Source organism: Tupaia chinensis, unplaced genomic scaffold (assembly GCF_000334495.1).
Source record: "Tupaia chinensis unplaced genomic scaffold, TupChi_1.0 Scaffold000438_1, whole genome shotgun sequence".
Classification (NCBI taxonomy): domain Eukaryota; kingdom Metazoa; phylum Chordata; class Mammalia; order Scandentia; family Tupaiidae; genus Tupaia; species Tupaia belangeri.
In genome coordinates, this window is record NW_006159943.1 from 1,497,888 (window position 1) to 1,524,824 (window position 26,937).

Genomic DNA, 26,937 nt, shown 5'->3' on the forward strand with positions numbered 1-26,937 from the left:
CCTAGCACAAGCAGGGTCTCCACCAGGACTGATCCTTCTGACTTACCAGTGGACTGGGGTCTGCCTGAGAGAAGATGTAGCGTAGGAAAACCCCCAGGTGAGCAGGATGCAACTTCAGTTTCTCAAGGTCCTGGAATATGATGTCGCTCTGGAAGACAGAAGGGTGAACGGTCTGGGAGACGACACGGGCAGGGGACAGCACCATGGCCGCTCCAGCTTAGCCACGTGCCCTCCACCTTCGGGGTCTGTCAGCAGAGGCTCCCTCCCCTGACCCCCTCACAGCTGGTGCTAGTCAAAGTGCCTCTTGTCCAAAGCAGCTTGTATGACAGAAGAATGATGAAAGGAGAAAACCAGGAAGCCGTTACCTCGTTGTTGAAATAACCCGGGTCATAATCTTCCTCTGGGCCGATAATTAAAGGCTTGGGGCTTTGATCTACACCCTGGGGGAGAGAGTCAGGTTGGAGAAGATGAAAGGTTAGAGGACAGGGGATCCAACTCTTCGGTGCAGCTTGTTTAGCAACAAAGGATGCCACACAGGCCTGGTAAACGTGGGCATCTCATCCCCACCCCCAAATCTCAGAGCCCCAGATGAGATGATTTCTACTCTCAGGAAGTCAACTGCTTCTGGGTGGGGCAGAGCAGCCTAGTCATGTGACAAATGAAGATGGGAAGTAAGAAATGTTCTTTTCCTGTTTGCAAAAGAGCTGGGGAGGGAGTGTCACCCACCATAGGAAGAACCTAGAGCTCCTGCTGGACTGCTGGGCTGGGGGCTTTGCTGTGAATGAACACTCCCCCCCCCAAACTCGCCCTCCACGCCTTCCAAGGCTGGCGCCCACTGCAGCATTACCAAACAGCTACTGGTGCCTGTTAAGTTCAGCGGCGTCATTACTAGAAGGTTAGTAGTGAGTCTCTGCCTTCCCGAGCAAGATAATTTGCATTATTTCCCTTGCCTGCTCAGGAATCTATGGTAGATCCCCACTACCATGCTAAAATCCAAACTTCTCAGCCTGGATTTTCTTTCCCCTTTATTTTGATTTTAGTTAAAAACCTTATCTATTCAGTAAGTCACTGAACAGGGATGACAAGACTTCATGTTGCATAAACTTTCCAGATGCTTCATGGGACACGATGTTCTCCTAAAAGGTCCTTGAAAGATAGAGTTCCACCAACTCTTATCTTTTACTCGACTCAGTCGTCCTCATTTTTTTTTTTTTTTGAGAGATTTTTCCTATAGGGCACGTGCGCTCGCCAGACAGACAGAGAGACAGACAGAAGGCGAGAAATCACCCCCCAGGGGGAATGACCACGCCACAATCGCTTCTCCTCCATTCTCCTCTCGGGATCTTGGGCACGCACGCACACGAGCCCGGCATGAGTTTTAAGCCACAGGGTCCGGGACGTGAATCACGGTTGACTACGTGGGAGTCCAGCGACAGCCATTACGCTAACTGCTGGTTCTCAGTTGCCCTCATTTCCAGAGATTCCCCAGCAAGGGCGCAGCTTCTGGAGTCCACCTGGCTCGCTCTGCCTGCTTCGTGGGGCCGAGAAGACCCTCCCAGCCCACCTTCCCAGGACGCTGTTGGTGACTGTTCCTCCCTGACACTCCTCCCACCTTTCTGTCCTGGTTATTTACAGACCAAGCCCAGAATGCCCAAGTCCCAGAACGTGAGACAGGGCAGGACTTGCAAAGGTTATAGTTGAATATTCATTAATAACTGAAAAAGTGAGACCCAGGGAGACTGACTGTCAGGTTTATAGTTGCAGAGTCAGGCCTGATGCGCTGTATGGGGGACTATGGAAAGAAAGTATGTAGAAAAACAGAATTAAAGCACAAATTTATTTTGGTGTAAAGTTCTAAAATTTATGCTTAGTCTTTTCATAATATGCATTTTCTACAAACTTTCTAAAACCCCCTCACCTTTGTATTTCCACCCCGAGTGCCCTACTCTCCAGCGTCTCTCTGCTCTGAGTCCCTGGGGGCCAGGGTACCCCAGGTGGTGGATGAGCGCATCCAGCACTACTGGTTCTCCAATGAAACCTGAAAAACACTCTGTTCATGCTTATTTTGGGGAGAATTTTCTAAAAAAGTCTTTACAAAAAATATTTATTTTGGGACCAGCAGTTAGCGTAATGGCTATGTCGCTGGACTCCCATGTAGTCGACCGTGGTTCGAGTCCCAGACCCGGTGGCTTAAACTCAACGCCGGGCGCGTGTGCGTGCGTGCCCAAGATCCCGGGAAGAGAATGGAGGAGAAGGGATTGCAGTGTGGCCATCCCCTCTGGGGGATGATTTCTCGCTTTCTATCTCTCTGTCTCTCTGTCTGGCGAGTGCACGCGTCCTATAGCAAAGAAAAATCTCTCAAAAAAGAAAAGGGGAACCAGCAGTTAGCGTAATGGCTATGTCGCTGGATTCCCACGTAGTCGACCGTGGTTCGCGTCCCGGACCCGGTGGCTTAAAACTCACGCCGGGCGCGTGTGCGTGCGTGCCCAAGATCCCGGGAAGAGAATGGAGGAGAAGGGATTGCGGCGTGACCATCCCCCCTTGGGGGGGGATTTCTCGCTTTCTGTCTCTATGTCTCTCTCTATCTGTCTGGCGAGCGCACGCGCCCTATAGTGAAAAAAAAAAAAACAAAAAAAAAAAAGAAAAGAAAAGAAACTGGAACTATATTATGTTTGCTCTTATCACTCAAAGAAACAACAATTTATCATTTTTAAAATAATAATTTATTTAATTATTTGTTATTATTATTTTAAAATTTGACCAGAGAGAATCAGAGAGGGGGGAAAGTAACAAAGTAAGCTGCCAGGGCCAGGACTTGAACCGTGGCAGCCATATGGGAGTCCAGTGCCTTAACCACCACACCACCTGCTGGCCCCAGAAACAGCAATTTAAATAGTTTTTGGAAGATGAATAAATTCAGAGGGGGAAAAAAAGGATTCCAAAGCCATTTACTCCATGCCTGGGGTGATCTACCATTTGAAGAAAAGCCTTCCCTGGAAACAGGATGTACGTCTGATCCCGTCCCCCAGCCCCAACCTGAACTTGGTCCTCCGGTTCACAGAGCGAGGGGAGGGGCCATCAGCCTGCATGGCTCTGCAGAGCCAAGGTTAGCTGCGACTCCGCCAGTCACAAGCCAAGTCCTGCACGGACTGAACTGTGCCTCAGCCTTTCCGCCTTTACCACCTGAAGATTCTAACAGCCGACTCCTTTTCTGATTGTGAGAACTGAATTAGCTTTTTAGTAAAGGATCCGGCATGGCAGATGGTCCACTACACATTTTAACACGGGTTAGATCCAGCCTCCCCACGTCCCTCTAAGTTCTAGTAATAACTACATTCTATTTGAGGGGTAAAACTCGAGCAGAAAATGCATTCTCCTTTTGCGCAGTTCCTCTTCACTAGAAGTTCCTTTAGAGGACTGCAAGCTCTGAATTCAAGAAAAACAGGATTCTCTCAGGCTGTCTACTGCCTACAGACATTCTGCGAAACCAGTTTCCAGAGTTCAAGAAGCTCTGGGGTCCACTCCAGATGACACTCAGAAGATGATTTGATTAGTTCCATTTCAAAGTATTCACTTCTTCACGAGTTTTACCTCATGAGGAAGTACCTGCCTGGTGCCAGGTGCCATGGCAGGTGCTCTACACCTAGGACAAGCTAAGCCTGGGGGAGTTAGGCTGGTGCACGAGGAGTGACAGCAGAGGGACAGATGTGGCAGGAGAGAGCGGGTATGCCGTTGGGACCCTGAACCATAGGCATGGCATCATCTAAGAGCTCTGTGATGCCTGTGCACACAGTAGGGCCAGGCAGGGAACTGTAATCCCACTGCCTGCAGCTACGCACTGACGCCTGGGAAAGGAGCTCTGCAGGAGAGCCTCCGTGAGGCAGCACCAGCGTGGCTACCTCGAGCCCACACACCTCTCCCGGAGACCTACCTAAACACGTTTGCCACAGGAGAAAGCAAAGTCTGGTTTTGTCCAGGGGAGGGAGGAAAAGACAGAAAAATCAGATCTAGGGTCCGGGGCCCATGAGGGCTGGATGTAACCGACACTCAGTCACTGGTCAGCTCCTAGTGACTCGCACGCACTAAACAGAAGGATCACTGCTTTCTTTCTCCTTATACCGTTTTCTCCTTCTGTGCAATTACTTTAGAGCCCCATGTTCTGAAGACCACCCCCTGCATTCAGAGATTGGCAGGCACACAGAACCATAAGAACTCTGAAGTAGAGGTTTTCAAACGTTCCGACCACCTTCCAAAAACATGCATGTTACCACCTAGTACACACGTATGTATGGTCTTAAAAAATTTCACAGAGAATGCACATGAATAAAACTGCATGGATTTCAAATTTTCTCTTTTTTTTTTTTTTTGCAGCAAAATAAACTCATACTTTAAATTCCATTTTTCCATAAACTGAAGTCCCCACAAATGTAGCTAAAACAGAAGTTTCATGAAACTTTCACATTACTATTTACACCATGCTCTTTCTTTACTATTAGGTCACCAAGAAAGTCATGACGTGTTTTCCTATGCAAAAAAAGAGTCACGATTTTCCTGACGAGCAGTATTTGTCCTCTCTGTGACTACCTTAAATCCCAGCTGCTGGAGCAGCGTTTAATTACTCAAGACCACACGTGCTGGGAATGCCCATGCCTCCAAGTTCCAGTTCTGGAGAAGGGGGTTGGAAAACGGCGGGCTGGCTCTGGTTCACTCACCTGGTCGCTGGTGGGGGGGACAGGTGCGTCCGAACCCTGCCGCCTGTGGTGCTGGGTCGCCCTGGCCATGATCACAGGAGAGGTTCGGGGACTGTCAAGCCCGGGGTCTGATGGTACTGAGTTCCGATTCATTAGCGACTAGAGGAACAGAGAATTCTGTGAGAGGGAAGGGCCTCCGGTGTCAGAGCCATGCTCACCATCCACCCCCTCGGTACTTGTACTTCGCTCTGTGGCTGGTGTTATACTGGGCCCTTGACTGCACATAATTTCTTTTGATTCTACAGCTCCTCGAGGGGACACGATTGCTCCTCCTGCTTCCAACAAAGAAGCTAAGGACTCAGAGTTTGTGAGACTTACTGGAAGTAAAGAGGTCTTCCCTGGTGTCACCCCAGGTGGCCACCAGGTTCAGCCCACACTCTTCCTCACTAACAATGTCACCTCCAGTTAATGTCAACTGCAGATTACCTAGGACTCTCCTATCCCCACTTTCTTGGTGACGTTCACAGAGACGGATTCTTTCACGCGTATTCATCATCCTCCCATGAGGAGATGGGAGCAATAAGAACATAAAATTCCAAGTTATCTAAAATTAGGTTTTAATATGTTTTCAATTACATATTGCTTCTTCTTCTCACTCTATTGTGAGATTATGTTTAGAGTTTATATATGTCAATGGAGAACCTGGAAGGTGTTCTAACCTCGGAGGTCAGAAGCTGAAATTCCTTTGACTGCTCCAGAAAAGACAAGTCTTTCAAGTAGAAAAAGAGCTGCAGCGGGCCAGCCAGGTAGGGTGGGGTTAAGGTGGCTGGGTCCCACATGGCTGACTGCACAGCTCAAGTCTTGGACCGAGGCTTGAAAATCTTGCCAGGCACATGTGCCTACATGTGTGCCCAAAATCCCAAGAGGAAAACGGAGGAGAAGGGACTGTGGTATGGTCATGTCCCTGAGGAGTGCTTTCTCATGTCCTCTCCTTTGTCTCTGCCAAGTGCATAAGCCATATAGCAAAAAACAAAAGCAACCTATGGCAAAGAAAGAGCCTTTCCCTTCTGCTTGGCCTGGGTCAGTGTACTGATCTCAGGGGATTCTCCCCCAGCCAGGCAGGAGTGTGTTCCTGGTCATGCCACTGCTCTAGACGTCTCTGCTCCCCTACTCTCGAAGGCTTGCTACGGTTAACGGCACAGCTTCCCTCTCCACCCTACTCGACAGAACCGAGACGGCGGTAAAATGCAAACCAGACTCAATTGATGATGTCACATGTATTTGAAATCCCCTTTTTGGAAAGTGATTAAAATTCCTAGAACTGGAACTGTAGTCAAGAAGCACAGATGAAGGCCTGAGGTCTCAGCGCAGTGGTGAGTGGCCGTGGTGGCCCCGGGACACTATACAATCTTTTTCTTTTGTTTAGAGAGCGAGTTTTTGCTATAGGGTGCAAGCACTTGCCATAGAGATAGAAAAACAAAGTGAGAAATCACCACCTGGGGGGATGGCCATGACGCAATCCCTCCTCTTCCAGTCTCTCAGGATTTGGGGCACGCACACACAGGCGCCCAGCCTGAGTTTTAAGCTGCAGGGTTGGGGACTTGAGCTGTGGTTTGATTACGCCATCTGCTGGTCCTGACACTGTACAGACTTAAATGGGCATTGCCAACTGGCACTCACCTCACTAAGGGAAAGAAAGCGCTCTGTCCCTGAGTCCAAGCCGCTGTCCCCCTCCTGGGAATCCAGAGAGAGTCGGCCTGAGAACAAAACAGTTTACAGAGTAAGGAATGAGCTGGGCCCAGGAGTATTAGAGCCTTTATTCTCAGCACCTGTGCATAGGGCCGGCAGGGAGGCTTCCCTCTCCCCTTCCTTCACCACTCTGCCCTTGGCTCTCTCACCTCCGGGGCACGCCTATCCTCCATTCTGCCCACTTTGCTTCTACCTCCCTCTGCACCTATGCGAGGCTGTGCCACCGCCTGAAATTGGACTCCGGAGCTCTATCTCACAGCTAGTCCTGCCCCTCGACTCATTCCCGACCCTCATCTGGTCACCACCCACTTCTTGTAACAAGTGTGTGCCAAGCTCCCGAGAGCCAGGCTGGCCAGGCGGCTGCTGTTTCTGGGCCATCGTCGTTACCCCAGCATCGCCCTTGCCCCATCTGCCCGGTGCTCGTGGTCAGACCCTCATTCCCCTGCTTCCGCGGGCTCCAATTTCCTGTGTGCTTCCGCTGCCTTATCCCATCATTCTCTCCCACGGTCTGCCCCATGGGGAGGGGACAGCAGATGAGAAGCCTGGGCTAGTGATATGCCAGAGAAAAAGGGGGGATGGGAGGACTCACCTTCCGATGGTCTCTGGCTGGCGTCACCATACAGAGGAAGAATGTCCTAAAAGAGAAAGGCCCAGAGGGCGGCACTCCTGTGACCCTCTCCCTCTGCGGTTCCCTTCCTCCAATCACAGCCGTATTTGCTTCACCTCACGGCCTCCCCTGCTTCACCACCTCAACACCAGCTAGAAGAGATATGGCTTCGCCTATACAGTTGAAAGAGGATGGGGACTCCACTGGTGGTAAGGGAACTTTATCATTCGTAACATGTATTTATCACCCTGGACTTCAAAGCACCTACTGCCTCACTAAGGCTGGAACGAGAAAGAACTCCTAAGCATCATGGAGCACAGGACGCTCCAGCACGTCCCGGTCTGGTGGCGTACACGGAAGCACACTGCCTGTGGTGCTGGAAGCCACACGGCTGAGTGTGGGTCTGGATCTCGAGGGAACCTGAATCATGCCAGATGCACGCACTCCAGATCCTCGCTAGCTCAATAGTAGCTGGAGGCTTCGGGGAAGGAGACTGTGGTGACCAGGCCCTGTGAGGGTATGTCTCTCTCTCCTGTGCATGTGGTCTTTCTCATGAAATACACCAATTTAGGTAAATAAATAGCTGCAGCAGGTGACTGAGGAAGATATGAAAGGTTTACCACGAGAGAGCCTTTTAAAAGTCCATTTACTTATGAACAAAAGAGGCAGAGAGAGACAGAGACAGTTCCCTCGACAGGGCCCAGCACAGCAATCCACCCCCAGCCTTCGGCCAGTCCTGGATCATCCCCATGTGTGCTGGGTACCGCCATGGTGACCTCCAGGCTTGAACCAGGAACCTTCCCCTATAGGTCAGCCTCACAGAGCGCAGCACTTTCCTACTATTCCCTACAGAGGACAGCTGTTGGCCTAGGACTGACTGACCTGCCCAGAGCAGGGGACATGATACTGATCGTGCTTTGCTGTGTGCAAAACACATTTACTCATCAACAACTCCGCGGTAGGCGCACTGCTCTCCTGTCATGAATGACGAAACACAAGTTCAGAGATCTGAAGTACCTTACCCAAGCTACAAGCTGAAGCAACAGGTGTCAACTCTGAAGCCCGGGCTGGAGCTCAGACCTCCAGATGCAAGCTGAGTGTGTGAGAACCACCACCTCATAGTGCACAAGCACACTGACACCAACGGTGGTGGCGGTAGCAATGGCAACAGTAAGCATGTTCTGGGCCCTGTGCCAAAGGGAGGTTTAATTCTGACGGGACCCTGTTAGGGGACACTGCCATGTTCTCCACTTCACAAATGAGGAAAGCAAGGCTCCTAAGTATTATTATTTTTTTTTGAGAGGTTTTAGCTACAGGGTGTGTGCACTCGATGGAGAGACAGAGAGAGACAGAGAGACAGAAAGTGAGAAATTACCCACCGGGGGGGACGGCCATGCCGCAATCCCTTCTCCTCCATTCTCCTCTTGGGATCTTGGCCATGTACACAGACATGCCTGGCATGAGTTTAAGCCACCGGGTCCAGGACTTGAACCATGGTTGACTACATGGGAGTTCAGCGACATAGCCATTATGCTAACTGCTGGTCCTGAGGCTCCTAAGTATTAATAACTTGCCCAAGAGTCTTAAAGTGAGAACTAGAGCTGGAATTTTAACTGAATGGTCTAAGCCATCAACCACATGAAAGGAGAAGTCCTTCTGAAAATGAAGCAGTTTACGTTCATTTGCCTGTTTCCCAAACTTTTCTGATCTGGATGTACTTTTTTTTCAGAGAGAGATTTTACTGGTGCATGCACTTGCCAGAGAGACAGAGAGACAGAAAGCACGAAATCTCCCCCCAGGGGCGGATAGCCACGCTATAATCCCTTCTCTTCCATTCTCCTCTTGGAGTCTTGGGCATGCACATGCACACGCCTGGCATGAGTTTTAAGACACCGGGTCCAGGACTTGAACTATGTTCTACTACATGGGAGTCCAGTGATGTAACCACCACGCCATCCACTGGGCCCCTGATCTGGATGTTTAAAAAAAAAAAAAAAGCAGACAGTGCCAGCAGGCGGCATGTACTCCCACATGGCCATTTGAGTTCAGGACCTGGTAGCTTGATTTCTCACTTTCTCTCTCTATCTCTGGTGAGCACACGTACCCTATTGCAAATTTAAAACAAAAAACAAACGATTCTTAAATACTTCTGCTTGCTTTAGCAAATACTATTCTTGAGACCCTGAAGTTTCTAGAGAGTTACCCCTTATTTACCAAAGAATTGAGGCCTGATGGCCTTAGTAAGACACTAGTAGTAAAGGCCTTGAGGAGAACATAAAGAACACTGTCCTTTCTGGAATATTCAGTGAAGTACAGCTTAGCTGCGAATATCAGTAGATCCCTCTCAACTGACTGGTTCTCTGCATTGGCTGACTTCTAAAAAGCACTCATACTGGGGCCAATAGGTGGTCTGTTGGTTAGGTGCTGGACTCCACATGGTCAACCATGGTTTTGAGTTCTAGATCTGGTGGCTTGAAAATCATGCCAGGCAGGTATGCATGAATGTCCAAAATCGCAAAAGAATGAATTGCTGTGGCCATCTCCCTGGAGGGTTTTCTCACTTTCCCTTTCTTCCTCTGGTGAGCCCATGCACCCCATGATAAAAAAAATAAAACAAAACAAAAAAACAACCTAAAAAAAGAAGTACCTGTATTTCCTTGAGAGGACTCATTGTTCAAAGGATAGGTAGGTGGTGGAAAAAGCACCAGATGAACAGTGAGTAAAGCCATCAGCAATGAGGACATGGCTCAGAAAGAAAGGATCAGTCAGGAGACTAGAAGCCACTGTCTAATTTACCTCATACTCATATTTATTTCTTCCCATTGAAACCATAAGCTTTTGGAGGGCAAGAACTAGGCTTTTCCCTCTAATACTATCCCAAGTGCCATGACAACACTCAGCTCTTGGTGGTAAGGAGCTGATGGCCTTCATTTCTCCGTAAAGCACTCTGGCCTGACTTGGGAAGTCTGTCTCCCCGCTGCCTATCCTGCCTGGTGCCTCTGCGAGAGCTAGGCCTGCCATCACTCACCACTAAGCCACCAGTCTCCTGCTGGATCTTCAGCTGCAGCTGAGTGACTCGCCGCCGGGCACCTTCGATCTGCTCTTCCAGCAGGCTGGCGGGGTTCCGGCTATACACCTCACAGATACGCTGGGGGGTGAGGAGGAGAGCAGGAGGGGAAAGGCAGAAGGTGGTTAGTGGAGAACGGACGGCTCACCAGTAGGGAGGGTAGGCAGTTATCCCCAAACAAACAGGAGAGAGGTCTCTGTCTTCCAGCAAGGCATGTTACTCCACCATCACAAGGGTCATGAAAAGGTGTAAGTGATGAGAAACAGAACACATGACATGACACAACCAGAGAAAGGAGACGAAACAGGAAGGCCTGTCCTCATCTGACCCATTCTTCATGGCCGAGGCCGAGCCCAAGTCCCACAGCCTAAAGACATCTGCCTTGACTACCACTCAAGCGTGAAGTATTTAAGTGACTGTCTAGACCAGTACACAAAGAGGAAGCCTCCACACAATGAGAACCAATGGAGACCAGAGGAAGCAGCTCGGACTAGACCAGCCAGTCTCAACTCCCTGCCCCAGCCCCACCACTAGGAAGCTCCTGGCGAGGAGGAACCATGTAAACATTTAGCTGGAACGGAGGCCGCTGAGTATAGCTCAGGGGTGGGGCTTTGCCTCAGGAGACCTAGCTTTGAATTCTGGCACATACGCCTACTGGATGTGTAGACTTGGGCAAGTTTGCATATGTCCTCATCCATAAAATGGAGATGACAATGCCTGCCTCATGGGACAGCTGTAAGATCTGAATGAGATTATGTATGTAAAGTGCTTAGCAGAATGTCTGGTGCACAGTCACACGCCCGAACACACAGCAGCTATTAATATTTTACTACAAAAGGGGATGCTCAGCAAAGCTTGCTGGTTAAATAATTAAATAAAGACGCTGAATTCACATATCATCTTGGCTCATCTGGGATTTCACTGCTACCTGACAACCCTCCTACAAATTCCTTACATTTAATGTGTGTCTCTTCCATGCCTATCAAGCCCCAACTCCTTCCTCGACCCCAGCAAATAATATTGGGTTGCCTGGAAAGTCATGACACATTTTTGCATAGACAAACAGAAAAATACATCATGATTTCCCTGAAAACTTATTATCATCTGATAAGAACTTTCCTAACTCTGTTTCACTTCCAACATCTTTAGCAATCTTTCTTCCTGCCTCAGAAGAGAAACTATATCTAAATCTTTTACCAAATGAACCACTGCAAAACCCATTCCAAAAACAAAACAAAACACCTTTCCATCAACTGACTACTCTCCAAGTTATTGCCTCATTTTTTTCTCCTTCCTTTTACACCATGTGTTTCAAAACTGTACTCCACACTTGGCCTGCCATGCTACTTTGCCTTTTAGTCACTCAACATACACAATCTAGCCTCCCACCGCCCCATCTCACACAGCTTCTTTTTCAAAGATCAAACATGACAGCAAGTGGTGGGATGTTAGCGGTTGGTGTAATGGGTTACAGAAGCACACAAGTCCCCAGATCCCACCCTCAGCTCTCTTCACCCTCTCTCTCCTCTTCTCTGCACTGGTGCCCCGGGTGATCTCTTTCAGTTCCCAGTTTCAACTATCACCTTACACTGAAGAGATGTGAATCTCTATTTCTTTTTCTTTCTTTTCTTTTCTTTTCTTTTCTTTCTTTCTTTCTTTCTTTCTTTCTTTCTTTCTTTCTTTCTTTCTTTTTTTTTTTTGAGAGTTTTTTGCTATAGGGCACGTACGCTTGCCAGAAAGAGAGACAGAAAGCGAGAAATCATCCCCTGGGGGGATGGCCACGTCACAATTCCTTCTCCATTCTCCTCTTGGGATCTTGGGCACGTATGCACACGTGCCCTGTATGCACACACGCCCTGCATGAGTTTAAGCTTAAGCCACCAGGTCGAGGATCTGAACTGCGGTTGACTACATGGGAGTCCAGCAACATAGCCATTACGCCAACTGCTGGTCCCCGCGAATCTCTATTTCATCCTGGCCTTTTCTGCCCTAAGTTAGCCCTGACCTCCATGTGCCTGGTGGATGGTCTTTATCTGAATGTCACATAGACGCCTTAAACTCAGCACATTCCTAAGTTGCCCTCATTTCCTTTCCCTAAGCTCTGCCCACCCCAGGCACATCTTGCCCCAAGGGCATCACATCACTATCTACCCAGGTGCCCAAACCTGGGATCACCTTTTATTCCTTCTCCTCTCTCACCAGTTGGTAAGTTCTACTGACTTGATCTCTGTGATGTCTTGTTGCCATCCCCTCCTTTTTGTTTTCATTCCTACTGCTCTTGTTAAGCCTGTCATTTCTCTTCTCTTGTAACAGCCTCCTAGATAGTTTATGCCGATCCAGTAAACATTGACTTGAAAAATGTGACCAGTCCCCTCTGATGTGATCTGAGGATTGATCACATCCTCTGATCAATTCAGTTCTCACTGCCTTAAGAACAAACTCCAAGCTCATCACAGTATTAAAGGCCCCAAGTACTTCCCAACTCCCCACACCCACTGCCATTTTCAGTGTTCTAGTCCCAGCAGACTGAACTGAAGGATCCCCTCGGGAAGCCTTCTGATTATTGTATAAATCTTACGGGTTGCGCATCCCTAATACAAAATCTGGCATATTCCAAGATCTGAAACCTTTTAAGTGCCAAATTGACACCTTAAGTGGAAAATGTTAAACCTGATCTCATGAGATGGGACTGCAGTGGAAATGCTACAACACCGTAACACTGTCTACAATTACCTTTGGGTTGTGCATATGAGGTGAAACAGAATGAATGTCCTATTTGGACTTGGGTCCCCTCGCCAAGGTATCCCATTATGTATAATATGAAAATATTCCAAAATCTGAAATCAGAAACACTTTAGGTAAGGGATATTTAACCTGTATTCCCTCTTTCGGACTTCCATGGCATTTAAAACATTAAAACAAAATTATTACTGAGATAATTCACGTAAGATAAATGTCACCATTTTCAGTGTTCAGTTCAGTTGCTTTTAATGTATCTGTGGAGTGTGCACCTTTCTCCACTAATAACAGAACATTTCCACCCCCCCAGCAAGACAGCTGGGATCTGGGTGCAATCACTCCCAATTGCCCCTTCCTTCCTCTGGCAACCACTAATCTACTTTATGTCTTTATGGACTTGCTTATTCTGGAAGTTTTCCATATAAATGGAATTATACAATATGTGGACATTCGTGTCTGGGTTTTATACTTAGCATAATGTTTTCAGGGATTTTTCATATTAGAGTATGCATTAGCACTTCCTTTTCAGGGCTGAATAATATTCCACTACACAGATATACCATATTTTGTTTACCTATTGATCAGCTGATAGACATTTGGGTTGTTTTCTCCTTTTTGGCTGTTATAAATGCCTGTGTACAACTTTTTGGGTGAGTATATGTTCTAAACCTCTTGGGTATACAACCAGGAGCGGGAATTGCTGGATCACTTAGTACCTCTGTGCTAACATTCTGAAGAACTGCCAAACTTTTCCAGAGTGGCTGCCCTAGCTTACATTTCTACCACCAATGGGAATAGATTAGGAGAGTGAACATGTAGACCAAATATAAACAAACATTTCTCTACGTCCTCACCGACACTTGTTATTTTCCATGATTTTAGTTACAGGCATCATAATGGGTGTGAGGTAGTATCTCCCTGTCATTTTGTTTTCTACCTCCCAGTGACTAACAATATGGAGCATCTTTTCACGTGCTTACTGGGCATCTGTATGCCTTGTTTCTTTGAAAAGAACTGTCTGTTCAAATTCTTTGCACTTTTAACTGGGTTGTCATTTTACCACTGAGTTATGTCTAAATATTCTAGTATTAGACCCATATCAGATACATAATTTACAAATATTTTTCCCAGTCTGTAGGATATCTTTTTAATTTCTTGATAGTGTCCTTTGATGTATACATTTTTATTTCAGACAAAAATCCAACTTATATTTTTTGGTTGTGCTTTTGGAATCCTATTTAAGAAGTCACTTCCTGATCCCATCTCATAAAGATATGAATCTATGTTCTTTTCTGAGCTTTATAGCTTTTTATTTAACTTTATTTGTTTGTTTTAATTTGACCAGAGAGAGACAGAGTGAGAGAGTGAGAGAGACAGAGAAAGAGAGAGAGAAAGAGAAAGAGAGAGAGAAAGAGAGAGAGAGAAAGTGAGAAAGCAAGCCGCTAGTTCCAGGACTCGAACTACAGTTGGTCATGTGGAAGTCCGTGTCTTTAACCATGACACCACCTGCTGGCCTCAAGTTTTACAGTTTTAAAAAATAGTTTTAGTTCTTACAGTTAAGTCTTTCATTTATTTTGAATTAAGTTTTATTGTGTGAGGTAGGTGTCTAAATTCATTCTTTGCATGTAGATACCCAGTTGTCCCACCACCACCTGTGGAAAAGACTATCCTTTCTCTATTGAATAGGTACCTCTGTTGAAAATCAACTAACCATGTATGTATGAGTTAATATCTGGACTCTAAATTCTATTCCATTTATCTATAGGTCTACCCTTATACCAGTGCCATAATGTTTTGATTATCCTATGACATTTATCAATATATAAGTACCAGTATGTATTATAATGTAGTATATCTTCATTCATCATCTATATCTTCCGAAATTACTAACTTTGTAAAGGAAAGGTTCATCTCTTTTTTTTTTTTTTTTTTGAGAGTTTTTTTGCTACAGGGCGCGTTCGCTTGCCAGACTGACAAAGAGAGACATAGAGACAGAAAGCAAGAAATCACCCCCAGGGGGGATGGTCACGCCGCAATCCCTTCTCCTCCATTCTCCTCTCGGGATCCTGGGTACACATGCACACGCTCCTGGCGTGAGTTTTAAGCCACCGGGTCCGGGACGCGAACCGCGGTCAACTACGTGCGAGTCCAGCGACATAGCCATTACGCTAACTGCTGGTTCCCATCTCTTGTTTACCTTTGTAACCATTCCACTTCCTGGCCTTCACACCACCCCATCCACTGCTCCAGCACACATACACTACCTAGCGCGAAGCAAGGACTCAGTGCTTGTTAGATGGATGAATTTTTCTGTCTGTGCCTTGGACCCATGCTGCTCATCCACTGGCATTCCTTCTCCTTTTCTTTTGCCTATTAACATCCCTCTCTTCAAGGCCCAGATGAAATAGTATCCCCTCTATGAAGCATTTCCCCACATTTCCCATTATTACTTTCTTTCTTCCTTATTCTCCCATTGCAAGCTCTTTGTTCCTCCCATACTCCCTCCTACTGTAATCTGAATATCCCCCATTCAATTTCTTTCTTTCTTTTTTAGTATTTGCTATAGGCCATGTGCGTTAAAGAGACAGAGAGAAAAAGAAGGAAAGTGAGAAATCAACCCTTCCCCCAGGGGGATGGCTACAATCCCTTCTCCTCCACTTTGCTCTCAGGATTTGGGGCATACACACAGCCAGTGTGATTCTCAAGCTGTCCGTGTCCGGGACTCGAACCACAAAGATTTATCATGTGGGATCTGGCACCTTAACTTGCATGCCACCCGCTGGTCCCTTCCCCATTAGATTTTAAACATGTTGAGGGAAAGAATGGTCTAATCCTTTTCACTTCTGTATACTATCAGAATTAAAGCAATGCTTTACATACAGTGGCACTTCACAGAAATTTGCTGAATTGAAATGAATGGGTGAGGATATTGCCCCAAAAAACCAGTTATAATAGGAATCTGGCTATTCATTGTCAGCCAGATTAGTCTTATTCTCTGTGCACATCATTTCCTGGGTCTGAAACTCTCTCTTCATCCCCTCACCAGCAGGCCCTACCTCTATCCGTCTGGCCCCGCATGCCCCGCCCATTCCCACCTCACCTCCCTCTACTCTTCTCTTCCTTGGGAACATCCAAGGTCAATTCCAAATGACTCTGATTTCCCTCAGTTCCGCCATTCCCTCATTTAGGCCACCTACCCTGTCACATCTTTATGTCCTTTCCACATACTCACTATCCTAACCCCATCATCCATGGAACTCTATTGCCCTATTCACATCTGGTCAAATTCAGCTTCAACAAATTCTACTGGCCAATGACATTTCTTTAATGATCTGAAAATTTTATTTTTTAAGGTTTACTATGATAGCATATGGGCTGTAAATTAAGTTGTACACACTGGCAGAATACTCTGATAAAATATTATCTCTGAAAGCAATGGCCTGTCTACTCTCCGCAGTAACCTTACCTGTAACTCTTTCTCCTCCTGCCTCAGCATATTCTTGAGGATTTGGGTGGCATGTTTTTGAACTTCAGGATCCTAGGAATGGAAAATAGGACAGTAGTGAGAGTTGGGATTCATTCAATAGCTAATCTATTCTACCTGCTGATTCTGAGGCAAGGAAAGCTGCAGAGCCCGGGTCATCAGCATGTTTGTGTAACACTCAGTACCTTGCTGGAATGCAGCAAACATCAACTCTTACTCTACTCCTGGACTTCTTAGAAAACTTGGCTGTGGGACCAGCAGTTAGCATAATGGCTATGTCGCTGGACTCCCATGTAGTCAACTGCGGTTCGCGTCCCGGACCCGGTGGCTTAAACTCACGCCGGGCGCCTGTGCGCGTGTGCCTAAGATCCTGAGAGGAGAATGGAGGAGAAAGGATTGTGGCGTGACCATCCCCCCTGGGGGGCGATTTCTCGCTTTCTGTCTCTCTGTCTCTCTCCGTCTGTCTGGCAAGCACACGCGCCCTACAGCAGAAACCTCTAGAAAACTTGGCTGTAATCATCTCTGGTACCAGTTTGCTCCCTAAAGGACTTGCTGGTTCAGTCCTCTTTCCTTTTTTTAACTCTCCAAGAGCCCCCCGAGTATCTTCCCCATATCTAGAAACAGATGTTTCTGTCTGATAACACCTCATTTGTATTCACACCGTGGAAGACACCAGGGTATGGACAATCCCTTTCATGCTGCTCTCCTTTTTGTTCAGCTCTTGGATGGTTTTTCATTACCTTCCGGCTTGTCTCGCTTTATCACAAACTCTAATGGGGAGTTCTTCAAGGGGACAACACAACAGAGGGGGACCATTACCTGCAGAGGTTTGGGTCCAGTGATGCGCTGTGGAGGCGGCAGAGGTGGAGGAGGTGGTGGTGGGGGGATCACAGAGGTGACTCGGGGAGCTCCTGCTGGGGATGGATCCTGCTGGAGCCCAGAGACACCGACAGATGCAGGTGAGGAGCCCAGGAGGGTCAGTGCGACGTAGGCACCAGCTGGAAGAAGACAGAGAGGCTTGCTCAAGTGGTGCAGACACTCAGCTGCAAAGGAGGCAACTCTTCTCCCTCTTCCTTTCACTGTACTCATCATTCTGTTGATCAAGTTCTCACTTTTCATGCCCCACCCACCCTAAACCCTGCCCTCGACGTAGGCACCAGCTGGAAGAAGACAGAGAGGCTTGCTCAAGTGGTGCAGACACTCAGCTGCAAAGGAGGCAACTCTTCTCCCTCTTCCTTTCACTGTACTCATCATTCTGTTGATCAAGTTCTCCTCACTTTTCATGCCCCGCCCACCCTAATCCCTGCCCTCCTACCCTGTATCTACCCAAGAACCACCTCCCTCTCTTCCTCAACTAAAATTCTACCCATAAGTACCCAGAACACTCCTCACAGCCCGCCTCATCAGTCCCTTGTCTCCTCCTCTATCTCACTATATTAGAAAGCCCCCAGCATGCTCCCTGACTACACACGGCAGGAACCCAGAGTCTAGTCCACCCTCCCCAACCTCCTAAATCCTTTACTTTTCCCCTCAGCATTTGTTGATTCTATTTGATTATCTGTGCAGACTCAATCGTTGGGTCTTGCTGGCTACAAACAGAACATTTTGGAAACAAATGAGGAAGAGTGTCTGTGAATGGGACAGGGAGTCAAATGGTATATGAGTGAGATGTGGCCTCAGTAGGATATGGTCTAAACAGGAGTAGCAATGATGGGTGCTGTACAATCAAAGATGTCTGATGAGAGAGTAATGGTGCCTCCACTTGGAGTGATAACAGGGAGCTGTGACCACTAGCGGATCACTACATGTCAAGATTAAAGATGTGAGTCCAGCTGCCTCAAACATTGCAGGAGAAGCCCCTGGGGACAGCAGGCCTGCCCCTCCCTCTCGGCCCATCTGCTAGCCCCCTTACTTTCTTTAGTTGTCACCTCTCTCCAACTCACATTTGATAAGCTTCACCACCTCCAGGTGTGAGCTGTTGGTCACCATGGTGCCATTGACCTATTGAAGGGATAAACAGTATTGAGTAATGGTGATGGAAACTCAGGGAATCCTTCTGTAAATGCAATATGCCACTTCTTTAGGAAGCCATTTTCTAGTCGCTTGTTTACTCAAATTCACATTACGAGTTGTTCCTGCTCACATCTGCTATGTGCTCTGTCTCCCCAGCTAGCTTCTAAGTTTTCAGGGATAAGACTGTGTTTCCACTGGTTTGTTTGTTTGTTCACTTATTCTTTCCTGATCATCTGCTCCACACACATATGTATGTCAAGTGACCCAGTGGGCTTCCTCTTTACTGGAAAACTGCGGTGTCTCTGCACCTAGGATTTCCTTAACACTTCCTGGACCCTGTTTTGCAGAAGAAATGCCTGAATGAACTAGATAAAAGTCACTCAGAGCTAACAAGGACCTCAGGTCAGCCTTGCAGGGAGGGCTGAGTAGTACCCTCAGAATTTGAAGGCTTGAGTCCTTCACTAGTCATGACCCCTCCCTCCAAATCTGATTTCTGTCATTTGTGAAATGGGAATAATAAAACCTGTTTTAGCTCAGTTGCTCTAGAGTCTAGAAGGGCCTGGAATACAGAGCCCAGATAACTAAGTCCCCAGTTTCTCTCTCACCATCCACTGTGCTCCCTTTTCCCGTTCCATTCCCTGAGTCAGCAGCCGCTGGCAGTGGTGCTGGAACTCAGGTATGCATGCTGGGCCAAGCCGAGTGGCTTGCACACATCGCTGGGGGAAGTGGGGTTGATGCACTCACTTTGATGATCCGGTCGCCCTCTTTCACACCAGCTTTCATGGCTGCACCTCCTGAAAGGAGAAGGCCTGGTCAGCAAAGTCTAACGACCTCTTCCAGAGGTGGGTGAATCTACACCAAGGTCCTGTCGGATCGTTTCCCCTGGGAAGTCTCCCTGTACTGAGGACCTTGAGCATTGGGCGCACATCCTGCTCTGCTCCAGTGACACAACTACTCTTAATCTAGAGTGGACTGAAAGGTCAGACTTCATCCCTCCGCCGGGCACAGAGGCCAGACTTCTGATAGCCAGCCAAGGCAGGGTTGGGCAGGGCTGGACACACGCTTTATCTGAACGTGTTTGGATGTGCTCCAAGGCCAAACAGGAGTTCTTTTTCTTTCTTTTTCTTTAATTTTACTTATTTCCTCTGCGAGAGAGAAAGAAACAGGACCTTCCAACTGGGTCCCCGTACCATGACCTACCTTGGCTTCAGCCACCCTGGATCATGGGTGTGTGCACGCACTCAGAGAGACGCAGGATGAGAACCTGGGGCCCTCCCATGTAGATCTAGTGGTATATATTACAATTACGTCACCATCTAGCCCAGTGTTATTTCTTACCCAGTAGGAAAAATGAGTTTAATGTATTAAATACAATGACTAAAGTCATAATAATTATTGAGTGGAATATGGAGAAAGAATTTTCTGATGGTTCCTAAATCCTGAGAGGTTCATAAAGATATTCTGGGGGTTCAGATCATTAAAGATGATAATAACTATTTTACTTTCTGTTAAAAACATTATTCAGGGCCAGCCTGTGGTTTGGTGGTTAAGGTGTTGGATCCCACATGGCCAACCGTACAGTCTGAATCCCAGACCTGGTGGTATGAAAAACATGCTAGGTGCATGTGTGTGCATGCCTCTAAAATCCCAAGAAGAGAGTAGAGAAGAAACTGTGGTGTAGCCATCCCCCTGGGAGGTACTTTCTCATTCAGCTCTCTCTCTCCTGACTGCCCCCCCTTCACATCGCTCTGGTGAACACACACACTATAGCAAAATTTTTTTTTTTTTTTTTTTGGAGAGATTTTCACTGTAGGGCGCGTGCGCTCGCCAGACAGACAGAGAGAGACATAGAGACAGAAAGCGAGAAATCAGCCCCCAGGGGGGATGGTCACGCCGCAATCCCTTCTCCTCCATTCTCCTCTCGGGATCTTGGGCACGCACGCACACGCACCCGGCGTGAGTTTTAAGCCACCGGGTCCGGGACACGAACCGCGGTCGACTACGTGGGAGTCCAGTGACATAGCCATTATGCTAACTGCTGGTTCCCAGTATAGCAAATTTTTAAAAAAATTATTTTAAACTATTTGCAGTTTCTCCCTTGAAAATGGACCAGATTAGGAGCTCCTGATGCTGGGATCTGCAGGTGGCGTAATGGCTATGTCACTGGACTCCCATGTAGTTGATCATGGTTCAAGCCCCAGACCGGTGGCTTAAACTCACGCTGGGCACATATGCGTGCAGATCCGGGCCAGAGATCTGGGCCAACCCCCCTGGGGGGGGTAATTTCTTGCTTTCTGTCTCTCTGTTTCTCTCTTTCTGGGGAGCACACACACCCTATAGTAAACCCTCCCCCCCAAAAAGAAAAAAAGAGCTTCTGATGCTGACTGAAAAGTGCTCAGAAAGTGCTCTTGACCATTTCTGGCCATCACTCAACTGGTTCTGACCACTATATAGTTTCAAATGATTTCTATCTCTAGTTTAATTTGTACCCAGGAAGCATAAGAAACACTAAAGCTAAAACAAGTTAATGAGAAGCATCAAAATTATATTTTGTAAAATTGCCAAGATGATCATTAAATCTGCAAGTTGCATTCATCTGATCACAACAAAACACCCACGAAGCGCAGCTAGACGGTTCTGGTCTAAAAAGAAAACATACAGTGATGACTCCATTCCCACTTTGCTTTTCAATACTGGGACCAGACTGCTCTCATCCAAAGTGTGCTATTTATGGAGGAGTTCTTGCAAATAGCTTGAAACTCTCTTTTATACTGTCATCTAAACACTGACGCTACAGAGGAAAGAGTTATCTTGCCTGGATGCATGAAACACATGAAGTGACTTCTAACAACATATGGAGTTTTTTAAAAATCAGACTCTTTGAGGGACTGGCAGGTGGCGTGGTGCTTAAGGTGCTGGACTCCAACATGGCCAACCAAGGTTCGAGGCTTGGACCAGGCAGCTTGCTTTCTCACATTCTCCCTCTCTTTCTCTATCTCTGGTCAAATTTGAAAATAATAAATAAATAAATAAGACTCTACAGACTAAAGGAATTTGAACAGAAGTTCTCAGTCTTCAGAAAGCATGAGAATCACTGGGGCAATTTGTTAAGAAGCGTATTCTTTGGCCCCCTTGCCAGAAAGTGATTCAGTTCTTTTGGGGTTTGACCCAGGAAGAGGAATGCCAATCATCTTAGGGCCTGATGTAGACAGGATGCAGACTATTCTTTGAGAAACGCTGCACTAAAGAAACTCAGTATCTGGAAAAGACAATGACAAGTGCCCTGCTAACATCGTGATTTCAGGGACCAGCAGATGGCATGGTGGTTATGTTGCTGGACTCTGACATGGCTGACTGTGGTTCTAGTCCTGGACCTGGCTGGAAACTCATGCTGCATGCATGTAGGTGCATGCCCAAAATCTCGAGAGGAGAATGAAGAAGGGACTGCAGTGTGGCCATCCTCCCTAGGGAGTGACTTCGCACTTTCTGTCTTTCCAGCAAACATACACACCCTATAGCAAAAATCTCTCTCTAAAAAAAAAAGTGATTTTAATGAAGTGATTTAATCTAAATGAAGTCTCTTCCGCTCTCCTCCCCAACACACACACACACACGCACGCACGCACGCACGCACACCAATCTCCTATTTCACTGTAGGATTTTTTTTATTTTTAAAATTTTTTAGGCTTTTTTTTTTTTGGAGAAGTTTTTGCTATAGGGCGTACACGCTTGCCAGAAAGAGAGAGAGACAGAGAGATAGAAAGCGAGAATTCACCCCCCAGGCGGGATGGCCACGCCACAATCCCTCCTCCTCCATTCTCCTCTCGGGATCTTGGGCACGCACGCACACGTGCCCGGCGTGAGTTTAAGCCAACAGGTCCGGGACTCAAACTGCAGTCGACTACATGGGAGTTCAGCAACAAAGCCATTACATTAACTGTTGGTCCCTGTAGGTTATTTTTTGTTCTTTCCTCTCTGGATTTGATTATGCTCAGCCTAAGAGGAAGAAAAAAAAAATAAGCGCAGGAGAGCTGAACTCATACTTCTCTGGAGGTGATCCCATACTTGCTGTATCAAACAGATCATAGAGGCTAAGTACAAACGACTGGCAGTCCTGCTAGCTCTGCCTCGCCCTAATCCACGAACCCTGAGAATTAAGGGGAGCAAAGAATAAAACTATGTTGTTAGAACTTTACCCTGGGATATGAAAAACCCGCTGATAAAAGTTAACTCCAAAACAATAGAAGCAAAAATTATCTACATTTTGTAGGGTCTATATGTCTTTTTTTCAAAAATAATAATTTATTATTTATTATTATTATTATTGTTATTATTATTCAGTTTGACCAGGGAGAGACACTGAGAGAGAGAAAGCAAGCCATCAGGTCCGGGACTCAAACCACAGTCAACCATGTGGGAGTCCAGCACCTTAACTACCACACCACATGCCAGCCCCAGGATCCATATATCTTATTCAGGTCATCAATTTGAAGCTGTCTTTTCTCCTGTAAACATATCCCAATCATTCTCTAAAATTACTCCAAGTGTATTTTCCGTGTCCTCTTGTACTCTCCCTGGTGTGAGTGCCAGCTTGCCCCCTGCCCTTGTGCTCTCCTTCAGCCATGCCATCATGCTCTGTGTCACTGACCCAATCCCATGAACTACACTGACTTTCACCCACTTCAGGAATACCTTCGTTATACTCTCCCTCCCATGCCCCATCTCCTTCCAGATCTCTTCTTCAGCCGGGCTCGTTTCACCACCTGGCACTCGACAGAGCTCCAACTGCCCACCTCCGCCTAAGTAGTCACCTGAGGGATCTGCCTGGGATGCCCGCCCTTCCGCCAAACTGCCATCTGGCTGATCCGTGTTTCATTCCCATCACCAAAAATGTTCCTGCAATCCAATTTCCTCTAAGAGGGCTTCCCAAACTGATCAGAAAGGAAATGACTAAGCTTGAACCACAAACAACCCAAATAAGACTAACTTCCAAATACTGCCTCTCTGACAAAAAACATTTACCCGTTGGCTATTTGTTACTTAGCGTTCACTATATCTGCAAGTGTGTTCTAGGCCGTCTGGACCACTGCGCCGTCTCCACTGTAAACCTCTGGGGAAGGTGACCGTCTGGACACCTTGCCAGGCAGAATGAAGGTGTGTATGAGGAAGGGGCCTTTGATTCCTCCTCAGCATCTTCTGACCCAGAACGAGGGGCCTTACAGTGCTGGTATCGCACCTCCCAGCTGCGGATGTGATCTCTGGAGATTAAGCCTAATGGCTTAGTGTGGCGGAGACTTCCCCAGACTCCTGTGGAGAACCTATTCTATAGCAATTTACTCGTGTCCCCCAGGGGTCCCCAGAACCCCAGGAAAGCACACGTTCTCTGAGTCGGGAGGCACTGTTGCATACACAGTGCTTTGTAAGTGTCCACTGCAGGCAGGAGGGACGCACACTCACCAGGCCGCACAGACTGCACCAGCACGATGCGGTCCCCACTGACCGTGAAGCCAAAGCCATGCTGGTCCTTCTGGATGATGACACAGCGCTGTACAAGACCTGGCAGGAGGCAAGAACGAGACAGGAGGGGTTGGGTAGGCAGTGCACCACCAAGGTTGGTGCACGCAGGCAAAGACCAACCCAAGCGCCAGTGCCTTTGCCCTCGAGAACCCTTCCAGACTAACCAAATCCCCCAGGCTGCTCCTGTCCACACGTCCAAACACATGGTGCCTCCCTCGGTGCCTGGTAAAGACCTGTCACCTACTTCCCATTCCCCACAAGAAATTATCCTTCTGAGGGGCTGAAATGCTGGTCTCTCTTGTACATGTCTGTCCTTTTTGGTTTGTCTGGGTGAGACTGGCCAAAGAAGGGCAGGGCTAGGTCCAGCGCCTCTCCTAAGACTAATATTGCAGGTAAGCAGTGCCCCAGGCCCGAGGCCCAAGTAAGGCTGGAAGCTGATCCCATGAGCACAGAGGTGGACACCATGCTTGCTGATCTTTATGCAGAGCTGGATAACTCACACAGGGGTGACTCAGGTTGGTTCCCTGCCAAACGCAGGGAAGGATAAATGACAGGAGAAAACCCGTTCATTCACATGGACATCCATACACAGAACATAGGAAAAAACAAATCAACCAGAAATCCCAGAGGCTACTACCAAGCGTCTCCATCCCTGCGGAATGTTCCAGCATCATGCATGTGTGACTGAAGCCTGTAATGATTAGAGCATGGATTCCAGAGTCAACACAGATCTGGTTTCAAGTCCCGGTTCTGTTCCCACAAGCTTATACACCAGGGCAAATTTCCAAACCCCTCTGTGCCTCAGCTTCCTCATATGCAAAATAAAGATGTAAACCAAATCTACTTTCTGCAATTGATATGAGGAGGCAATTTTTATGAACGAGGCAATTTATATAAACCCTGTAACACAATGCCTAGAACACATTGTGTTTCCGATCAATAAGTTGTTTTACATTTGGGGCATGCAGGCACGTCTATGTGGGCATACTCCTGTGTCTATGTATACGAGGGGGAGGTTACCTGTGGTCTCGGAGGTATCAGATGGCTGGCGATGGTGGGAAGGGGACTTGCGCTCAGGTGCAGAATCTCCCAGAGAAGACAGGCTGCTTAACCTGGGGAAGAAGGAGAGCACATCAATGAGCTGGGCAGAGGGACCAACCATGTAGAGAAGGAGGCTCTGTGCAAGGGGACTCTGAGTCTTGAATCATGAGAGACTGACCCACCCTCCCTACAACCCATTTGATCTGGTAGATTAGCCAAATCTACACCTCTGGCAATACCATCTGTCTGGAATCCTGGGCCAGCAGGGCAAGCGTGATCTCTTTAATACCCAGCAAGGCGTGAAGGGAAATAGCCCTTCCTGGAGGCAGGTGACTGAGAGACAATAGCAAGAAGGGAGGTGTGCACACACACGCTTGTGGGGTCTTACCAGGCTGCAATGGGGCTGATGGAACAGAACGGAGCAGCAGAGAAAATGAATGCAAGAAAAAGACAGGAAAAAACAAACAAACAGCAGGTTAGTTTTAGGTGATGATTTGCACAGGAAGGGAAGCCTGGAGAGAGGGGTGTGGCAGGTCAAACACATAGGGGGTCTGCATGAACGGAGCAGAGGACTGCAGTGGCTGTAGCAGAGGTGAGCTCCCCCTATTCTAGCTTTTCTCCTTGTCCCTCAAAGTCCCACCTCTCCAAACCAGTGGTCTTCAAGAGAGTGACTGGGAATTCAGTACTAAGCAGTGGGGTAAGAGGCAACTTGCAGTTCTCTAGAAAGGAGCACAGCAGTGGCCCGAGTCTCTGAAAATTCCACTCATCTTTTGGGTTTCACAGGAGGAGGAATCTGGTCTGTTTGGTAGTAGTGTTCCAACCGCACATGCAGCCCTGTTCCTAAAGCCAGCCTGGGCATCTTGCTCAGAAATTATTAAAAATCCTAAAACCTCCAGGCACCATCGGTCATCACCCCAGAGAGTCATTGCTTGACCTCTTTAAACAGGAACCTTGCAGAAACAGAGTAAGTTAACTAGGACCCCTACAAGAACAGAAGGGATTTAAATATTGCCGCACCCCACCCCTTTAAGAAAATTATACAAGTTGAAAGTTTTCTTGTAAGTAGTTGCTGCTCCTTAGAAAGGGGCAATTTCTATCAACAGTAAGTGACTAAGTAGAAGGTTATTTGTGGAAGCGACATGTGTAATGGCAAAACACTAGAAATAATGTAAATGCTCACGACAGGTGACTGGCTAAGGAAATGACAGAATGTCAATATAAGGACCCAGAACTTGGCCCTACATACAAAACGAGGGGCTCTTTATATAAGGAGTGACCTCCTCATGCGGTGTGACTGAGTTGATAAAAGCAAGTTATGAAATTATCTGGGTAGTAAAAAAGTGAGTACAGAGAGAAGAAAATTATTTATGTATGTTTATGTATTTGTTTGCATATCAAAATATCCCTGAAAGGGAACAAAAGAATTATCTCCTTGACTGCCTCTGAGGAGGCAAACTAGGGCGGCTGGGGTACAGAGGTGTGATCGATCGGGAGACTTTTCATTGTATTTCCTTTAGTACTCTTTAAATTCTGAACTATGTGAAGTTCTCACGTATTAAAAAAAACTAAAAGAAACAAATAACTTAAATAGAAAGGAAGGGGTCTTTGTCTCCCCTCACAGAGGCACCCCTCTTACCTGGACAGGTGAGACTGCTTTTTACTGGCTGATCTTTGGATCAGAGAGAGAAGGACATCAAGGAAGAAGAGAGCGTGGGGCCCAGGAGAGAGCGATGCAGGAAAGGAAGGAGAGAGAGAAAGAAAAACAAAATACGACATAAACCAGACAAGACACTGGAAATGGTTGGTTCAAAAGAAAAACCACAATTGAGTTCAGAAGAGCCCGGGGTGGAAACTGGCCACAACACAGCAGTGAGCTAAATACAATGCAGATGTGCCAGTGACATTTGCTCCTTCAGACTTGTCAGAACCTCCCACTGTACTCAGGAGAAAGGTTGCAGCGTCTTCAGCATCTAGCAGGATCTGACGCCCAGGTAAGCACCCTGTGATGCCTTCCACAGCCTCACCCCAT

The 26,937-nt window shown here is 47.2% G+C and overlaps 1 protein-coding gene across 9 annotated transcripts in view; it reads right to left on the bottom strand.

Moving 5' to 3' along the window:
- Positions 1-26,937, bottom strand: part of ARHGEF11 (Rho guanine nucleotide exchange factor 11) — a 130,733-nt gene that overhangs the window by 32,374 nt on the left and 71,422 nt on the right. For 6 of the 9 annotated variants that reach the window (XM_006155215.3, XM_014590407.2, XM_014590406.2 and 3 more), the window contains exons 2-13: positions 24,888-24,979; positions 23,808-23,906; positions 19,095-19,144; positions 18,281-18,338; positions 17,157-17,335; positions 16,320-16,391; positions 10,076-10,195; positions 7,030-7,075; positions 6,372-6,448; positions 4,713-4,850; positions 366-440; positions 47-148 (exon numbers count right to left, since the gene is read on the bottom strand). In XM_006155215.3, the coding sequence (XP_006155277.1) occupies positions 47-148; positions 366-440; positions 4,713-4,850; positions 6,372-6,448; positions 7,030-7,075; positions 10,076-10,195; positions 16,320-16,391; positions 17,157-17,335; positions 18,281-18,338; positions 19,095-19,144; positions 23,808-23,906; positions 24,888-24,979 (1,108 nt within the window). Of the gene's footprint in view, positions 1-46; positions 149-365; positions 441-4,712; positions 4,851-6,371; positions 6,449-7,029; positions 7,076-10,075; positions 10,196-16,319; positions 16,392-17,156; positions 17,336-18,280; positions 18,339-19,094; positions 19,145-23,807; positions 23,907-24,887; positions 24,980-25,296; positions 25,312-26,544; positions 26,578-26,937 lie in introns of all 9 variants that reach the window. The other 3 variants (XM_006155212.3, XM_006155213.3, XM_014590409.2) reach the window with 3 other exon arrangements.